Source organism: Syngnathus leptorhynchus, chromosome 21, assembly GCF_054491065.1.
Source record: "Syngnathus leptorhynchus isolate UIUO chromosome 21, UIUO_Slep, whole genome shotgun sequence".
In the NCBI taxonomy this organism is placed as follows: Eukaryota; Metazoa; Chordata; class Actinopteri; order Syngnathiformes; family Syngnathidae; genus Syngnathus; species Syngnathus leptorhynchus.
The window spans coordinates 6,643,221-6,650,532 of NC_141215.1; the positions used below are offsets into that span (position 1 = coordinate 6,643,221).

Consider the following 7,312-nt stretch of genomic DNA (forward strand, 5'->3'; position numbering starts at 1 on the left):
AACTGATGACTATTATTGCCAATCAAAACATTTGCTGGCCCGGGGGGGGGGGGGGGGGAGCTTATTTGTAGTGAGCAATATGCTGCTAAATAGCGCCACCTGGCGGCTCGACCGAAAACCCATTCCCCTCAACTTTTGTCACATTTCGAGTCAAAGGGAGCACTTTAAACGGAAGTTGTTGAGCTTATTCGGGCATCTTTTTGATGGTGTTTTATTGCCCGGGTGCCTTTGAATTGACGCTTGGGGAAAGCAGCGCTACCGGGTCCGGCTTGAGGAGGTCGTAAAGCCGGCCGGCCCAGCAGAGGCGGCTCCCAACCAAGGGCGAAATGTGCGCGCACACGGAGAGCGCGCGCGGGCGGGCAGGCACGTCAGAGGCGCTGAGACGACGTGCGTAAAAGGCGCACAGGAGCGAAGCGAGCAAACCAATCATGCTGGCTCGAAAAAGCATTATCCCGGAGGAGTTCGGCTTGCCGGGGCTGGCGTCCCGCATGCCCCGCAAGCCGGTGTTCCGCGACCGCGTCAACAAGGCGCGCTTCATCGCCAAGAACGGCTCGTGCAACTTGGCGCACAAGAACATCCGCGAGCAGGGCCGCTTCCTGCAGGACGTCTTCACCACGCTGGTGGACCTCAAGTGGCGCTTCACGCTCGTCATCTTCACCACCACCTTCGTCAGCAGCTGGCTCCTCTTCGCCATGAGCTGGTGGCTGGTGACGTTCGCGCACGGAGACCTGTACCCCGGACGTCTCGACGGCGCGCACTGCGTCACCGGAGTCAAGTAAGCGCTCAAAACTCGCCTTTTGACGTCAACTCGTGACGTAGGTTTCCCTCATTCAAGTGACTTTTTCAAGCGAGAAAATGTCTTTCTTTGGGCCCGCCCACAAGGCCTTCTCCCTCCTCTGATTGGTTACTGGCGAACGTAACACATGAAATGAGGCCATTTGGCTTGACCGGTGCTTTTGTTCCATGACCACGATGGCACTGATCTGTTTTAGTAGTCACTATTCACACCTGTCCCGTCCCGTCCCGTCCAGGTCGTTCACGTCGGCCTTCCTGTTCTCCATCGAAGTGCAGGTGACCATCGGTTTTGGGGGGCGCATGATCACCGAGCAGTGTCCGGCCGCCATCACGGTGCTCATCCTGCAGAACATCGTGGGCCTCATCATCAACGCCGTCATGCTGGGTAGTCGCCAACGTAGGCCCAGCCCCGTGACTCCGACGTGACCCCGCCCGCTTTTGCTCCAGGTTGCATCTTCATGAAGACGGCGCAGTCCAACCGGCGCGCCGAGACGCTCATCTTCAGCCGCCACGCCGTCATCGCCGTGCGCAACAACCGCCTGTGCTTCATGATCCGCATCGGCGACCTGCGCAAGAGCATGATCATCGGCGCCACCGTCCGCCTTCAGGTCGCTCTTTCTTGATGTCGTTCCGGGATTGCTTTTGCCATTTGGCCAATCGTCACCACCTCACATTGCTGCTCCCTCGTGCGTTTGCAGGTGGTGAGGAAGACCACCACTCCCGAGGGCGAAGTGATCCCCATCCACCAGATCGACGTCCAGACGGAGAGCGCCACGTCCAGCAACAGCCTCTTCCTGCTCGCCCCGCTCATCATCTGCCACGTCATCGACAAGAACAGGTGGGTCGCCGTCCGCCTTTTTTGTGGCAGCGCGTGCTAGCGTAGCACCTCGGCTCCCGCGCCTCTGCCCGGCAGTCCGCTGTACGACCTGTCGTCCATGGAGCTCCAGTGCAGCGACCTGGAGGTGATTGTCATCCTGGAGGGCGTGGTGGAGACCACCGGCATCACCACGCAAGCCCGCACCTCCTACGTCTCCGAGGAGATCCAGTGGGGCCACCGCTTCGTTCCCATCGTCACCGAGGAGGAGGGCGTCTACTCCGTCGACTACTCCAAGTTCGGCAACACAGTGCGGGTCGGTCACCCGGCGGCCATATTTGAAAGGAAAAGCGCTTCCAAATAGTCGAGCACTGATAGGCCACGGGTTCTAAGCGACGGAGGAACTCTCCGTCCAAGTAGAAAGCCAAAGGTTTGATTGTGTGCTACGACGACAGGTGGCCACGCCCCGCTGCAGCGCCCGCGAGCTGGACGAGAAGCCGTCCATCTTGATCCAGACCATGCAGAAGAGCGAGCTGTCCCACCAGAACTCCCTGAGGAAGAGGAACTCCATGCGGCGCAACAACTCCATGCGCAAGGGTGCCGGCGGAGGCGGCGCCAGCAGCGGGAGCTTGCGACGAAACAACTCCGGCATGCTCTCGCCCAAAGTCCAGTTCTTCACGCCGGCCGAGGGCGGTCAGAGCGTGAACGCCGTCACCTGACAGGAGGCCTGGGTCCTACTGCTTTGCTTTCTGCTTGTGACCTCTGCCCCCCCCCCTGGGACCTCTTCTTCTTTGTCTTGCCCTAACTTCATTGGCAACATTTCCAGAGCTAACACCTGCAGAAACTGCAAGACTGAGATGAGGAAGTTGCTTCCAGGTTGCCGTGGTTATGCTTCACTCAGCAATGATGCCGAAAAAAATATAGAGCACTTTTTCTTTTTTTTGTCAGGCAAAAGTGTTGCCTTCGTCCTCATAATGATCACTTTTTATAATAATCAATTTTGAGGCGAAAACTATTGCCTTGTAATGATCCTCATAATGATCACTATTTGTCATAATCAATGTTTGTCCATTAAAAAAAAACCAATGAAAGAAATAACCAATCATTTCCCTTTCTGAATATTATAGAAATGATCATTGTTTGGCCTTGTGTAGCAAAGATTCATGACATGTGGTCGATATTCCGGTGCTGATTGAAAATGAATGAAAATACGAAAAACAAACATTCTCGCGCGAGCTTGACGTCACCGGTCACACACACACGTGCTACGTCACAGACCCGGAAGTGACGTGTTTGTTTTGAACGGCTCAAACATGGCTGCAGCGGTCCGCAGGTTGTTGTGCAGCAACGTGAGCTATGTCACCAGCTCACGTTTGCTGACTGGACGTCGGTACTTCTCAAACAGAACGGAACCACAACCAGAACCACTGACTGTGCGCAGCCAAGAGAACGGCATTAGGTGACGAACTGGCATGAAAAGGAACAACACTTCAATGTATTTACAATGCAAACCACAGCAGTCAACTTTGACACAGCTAGTAAATGAGTTTCAAGGTCTCTCATGAAATCGATTTGGTTCTATTCAAATGCTTTCCTTGTTCTGCTGCTTTCTGTTTGTTGTAACTTCATGTCAAAAAGTTTAACGTGAATTTCTCCACGTTTGTAGAAGAATAATACTGAACCATCCCCAAAAAAGGAACGCTCTGTCGCTGTCCATGCTGGAGTCTCTCCGAGAGGACATTTTGACTGATGTGGACAGCCAAGATCTTCGCGTCATCATCATATCAGGTATCCCATGGAAATAATCGATATAGTTTGCCACTTTCTCAAATTGTCTCACTATTTCTTGCGCACGCGTTAGCCGAAGGTCCCGTGTTTTCCTCTGGCCACGACTTGAAGGAGCTGACGTCGGCCCGGGGTCGAGAGTATCACACGCGTGTGTTTCGCACCTGCGCGCAGGTTAGCCGCTTTACCCGTCTTATTTATTCACTTGTATTTATTGAGGTGTTTATTGCACGGCCAGGTGATGACTCTGATACAAGAGGTGGCCGTCCCCGTCATCGCCATGGTGAACGGCGTGGCCACGGCGGCGGGTTGCCAGCTGGTGGCCAGCTGCGACGTGGCGCTGGCGTCCGACAAATCCACCTTTGCCACCCCGGGCGTCAACGTGGGGCTCTTCTGCTCCACGCCGGCCGTGGCCATCGGCCGAGCCGTGCCCAGGAAGGTGCCGTGCGACACTGCGACGTTGAGGCTATTTGTTAGCATCGTTTGTTAGCACAAAGCCAGTTTTGTGACTTGTGCCCGGCAGGTTGCCATGGAGATGCTTTTCACGGGCACTCCCATCTCCGCCCACGACGCTTTGCTGCACGGGTTGCTCAGTAAGGTTGTTCCGGAGGAGCGATTGGAAGCGGAGACCATGGCCGTCGCCCGGCGCGTGTGCGGGGCCAGCCGACCCGTGGTGGCCCTCGGCAAGGCCGCCTTCCACAAGTGCGCGCCGTGACGCTCCAATGGCGACGTGGGCACATTTGCTTGGCTCGGCTCAGCTCAGCTCAGCTCAATTCTGTCTTTTCTCCCCCAAGACAAATGTCTCAAGGACGAGATGCGGCGTACGCCACCGCCTCCAAGGTGATGGTGGATAACCTGGCTTTGAGAGACGGCCAGGAGGGAATACGAGCCTTCATCGAGAAACGCAAGCCGGTGTGGAGCCATCGAGCGGAAAACGTCCACGATTGACGGACCTTGTGACATCATCAGACCTATTCCTGCGTGCCTTAAAGAGCTGCATTGTGAAGAGACGTTTAATTTAATGGTACTTAAACACCCATGTTTCATTTGAAATGTTTTTTTTGAATAATTAAGCACGAGTTTGTTTCATGTATAGTGTTTATATTCAAATTGTGCAGATTGTTACAGCATATACAATAAAACCGAAAATGAAACGTTTTACTCCAAAAACAACGTGTTTTGTATTTTATTGTTCGTCATTATGTTTTGGTACTTTTAAAGTCAAGTGTTGTTGTTTTTTTTGTCGACAATACAAAAAGCAATTATGTTTACTCGTTCATCCGATTTTCTTTGCGAGTCCGTGAAGGCATCAGCGCTGCCTGCGTTTCCCTTGACTGTGCGCATGCGCAGTGCTGCCAGTCTGACCTTCATCGCGGCAAACATGTTGGCTAGGACCAGCGCCTTGGTGTTCTCCCCACAATGGTAACGAAAAGCTGCACTCTGCCACTGTTTTCTCGATCACGTCTGTTGCGTTGTGTCTCCAAGTGCCTCTTGTGCAATAGACGTGAACCGTGTTGGGCGTAACTAAAAGTTATTGGAAGCTAAAGGACGTGCTAACGTGGAGGCCGCGGCTAATGAATGACAGCGGCTAGGCGGCTAATGCTAAATAAGACGGTGACATTGTCGTCTTAGTGGTGTTACTTTAAGCCAACACAGAACTCAAGTGTTTTAAGACAAACCACGTCGTATTGCTCAGCTATGCGTTAGTCTGCGGCGTTGGCAAAGATGAACACACATTTGCGCATTTGCTGTCATTTTACAATCAAATCCAAAGTGGATTTTGTTTGTGCACAATGCAACATTTATACTATTCTGCACAAGTTACATTCGCCATGTGTGTTTGTTTTAACAGTGGGCAGATCAGGAACATGGCCACCTTGAAGGACAGTAAGTTCATGCCATCCTGGTCCACTGATATAAAATTAGATATTGTGCCTGCCGCCTGAACTAACAGTGTGTCCAATTGCGTCTAGTCACCATCCGACTGAAGTCCATCAAGAACATCCAGAAGATCACCAAGTCAATGAAAATGGTGGCCGCCGCCAAGTACGCTCGGGCTGAGAGGCAGCTGAAGCCCGCCCGGGTCTACGGCACCGGAGCCCTCTGTACGTGCACTTGGAATTGGTCCCCGGCGCCAAGCCAAAGCCTGACTCCTCCCCTCCGCTGTGTCCCGCAGCTCTCTACGAGAAGGCTGAGATCAAGGCGCCCGAGGACAAGGCGGCCAAGCACCTGATCATCGGCGTGACTTCGGACCGCGGGCTGTGCGGCGCCATCCACTCGGGCGTGGCCAGGACCATCAAGAACGAGATCGCCAACCTGACAGCCAGCGGCAAAGAGGTGATGGTGGTCAATGTGGGCGACAAACTTCGAGGTCTGCTGCACAGGTACGAGTGCGCCCCGCCCCGTTGCGCCCGCCCGCCGTGCAGCTGAAGTGTTTTTGCCCGGTGGTCAGGACTCACGGTAACCACATCGTGCTCAACTGCAAGGAGGTGGGCCGCAAGCCCCCCACTTTTGGCGACGCCTCCGTCATCGCCAGCGAGCTGCTCAACGCCGGCTACGAGTTTGACCAAGGAGCCGTCGTCTACAATCGCTTCAGGTCTTGACTTGCACGGCCGTCCACCTCAAATGTGTCTGCGAGTAGCTTTTTCATGAAAGAGAAATGTTCTCCCCGTGCAGGTCTGTCATTTCCTACAAGACGTCCCAGAAGCCGCTCTTCTCCAACGACGTGGTCGCAAACGCAGGTAAGGTCTCGGGCCGCCTTCGCCGCCAAGCTCTGCGAGGCTCCAACTCGGGCCTGCCTCCGCAGAGACCATGGGCGTGTACGACGATATCGACGCCGACGTGCTGAGGAGCTACCAGGAGTTCGCCATGGTCAACATCATCTACCTGGCGATGCGCGAGTCATCCACCAGCGAACAGAGCGCCAGGATGACCGCCATGGACAGCGCTAGCAAGAACGCCTGTAAGCCGGACCCGCCTTCAGCGTTTGGTCGCAAATATTCCGGGCCAGGCAGTGACGGGTTCTTCCTGTTGTTGTTTTTTTTATTTTTGTCTTTTGCCCTTTTGATTGACAACGCGCCTCCGCACCCGCTCGTTAGCCGAGATGATCGACAAGCTCACCCTGACCTTCAACCGCACCCGACAGGCCGTCATCACCAAGGAGCTGATCGAGATCATCTCCGGAGCCGCCGCGCTGTAAGTTTTCATCTTCACGGCTTGGTGGCCTTGAAAACCTTCTAACGCTCTCGCACGTTTTGCATCGATCCGCTGCACCGAATTCAGGAATTGAGCCTTGCAGGAGGTAACCCGGTAGACGTCAACGTGCTTTGACTTAGTTAGCCGCTACGTTAGCCGGCAGTGTGCTTTTGTCGATTGTGGTCTTGTGTTTTGGAACGACGCCAATTCTTTCTTGGCAGGTAAGCCAGCAGGTGAGCGCCGACGGACGATTCCGAGCGAAGCCGACGTGTCCGGCCACGTTTATGCTTGTGTTTGTAAAATATACATAGAGAGAGAATAAAGAGCTTACACCATCTGCTCGAATTGTTGCTTTTTTCGTGCAATTTCACCGGGCAAATTTAGTCTAAATATATTTGTGAATGATTTAAGATTAACAGTGACACATGCAAATTTGTAAGTATATTTCACTATTTCATACAGACTGAATATTTAGTGATTATTTCCACATTTTTCCTTTTATGCTTTTTTCCTGGCATATTCATGGACTAGTTTAAAATTGTTTACATGTTATTCTATAGATAAATTTACCATTTATTTAATTCTAGTTATTAGTTAACTTGTAAAAGCACAACACAAATTTTAAATGAGCGTCATCAAGGTTAAACGCACCATGATCAAGAGCAAAATGTTGCTTGCTATCAATGGCGCTGTCCGGGTGTTCCTAATGGAGTGTCCACTAAG

At 53.0% G+C, this 7,312-nt stretch overlaps 3 protein-coding genes across 4 annotated transcripts; all 3 read left to right on the forward strand.

Annotated features, from left to right (window-relative positions):
• Window positions 1-428: 428 nt before the first annotated feature.
• Window positions 429-2,738, forward strand: kcnj8 (potassium inwardly rectifying channel subfamily J member 8). Its single transcript, XM_085902770.1, has 6 exons — window positions 429-775; window positions 1,032-1,180; window positions 1,243-1,403; window positions 1,494-1,633; window positions 1,709-1,925; window positions 2,065-2,738. Exons 1-6 carry the CDS (start codon window positions 429-431, stop codon window positions 2,326-2,328), a joined length of 1,278 nt encoding a protein of 425 aa, XP_085758896.1. The 3' UTR covers window positions 2,329-2,738.
• Window positions 2,739-2,847: 109 nt separating this feature from the next.
• echdc3 (enoyl CoA hydratase domain containing 3) lies at window positions 2,848-4,557 on the forward strand. Its single transcript, XM_085902773.1, has 6 exons — window positions 2,848-3,068; window positions 3,276-3,397; window positions 3,471-3,568; window positions 3,633-3,833; window positions 3,918-4,096; window positions 4,189-4,557. Exons 1-6 carry the CDS (start codon window positions 2,923-2,925, stop codon window positions 4,340-4,342), a joined length of 900 nt encoding a protein of 299 aa, XP_085758899.1. The 5' UTR covers window positions 2,848-2,922; the 3' UTR covers window positions 4,343-4,557.
• A 143-nt stretch (window positions 4,558-4,700) lies between these two features.
• atp5f1c (ATP synthase F1 subunit gamma) lies at window positions 4,701-6,926 on the forward strand. 2 transcript variants are annotated; one of them, XM_085902771.1, is made up of 9 exons: window positions 4,701-4,816; window positions 5,247-5,281; window positions 5,368-5,499; window positions 5,571-5,778; window positions 5,847-5,990; window positions 6,071-6,135; window positions 6,201-6,356; window positions 6,493-6,589; window positions 6,811-6,926. In XM_085902771.1, the coding sequence occupies exons 1-9, from the start codon at window positions 4,737-4,739 to the stop codon at window positions 6,812-6,814; spliced, it is 921 nt and encodes a 306-aa protein (XP_085758897.1). In that variant the 5' UTR covers window positions 4,701-4,736; the 3' UTR covers window positions 6,815-6,926. The 2 variants fall into 2 exon arrangements, with proteins under 2 accessions (XP_085758897.1, XP_085758898.1); XM_085902772.1 differs by lacking the exon at window positions 6,811-6,926 and having other exon boundaries at window positions 6,493-6,593.
• Window positions 6,927-7,312: the final 386 nt, after the last annotated feature.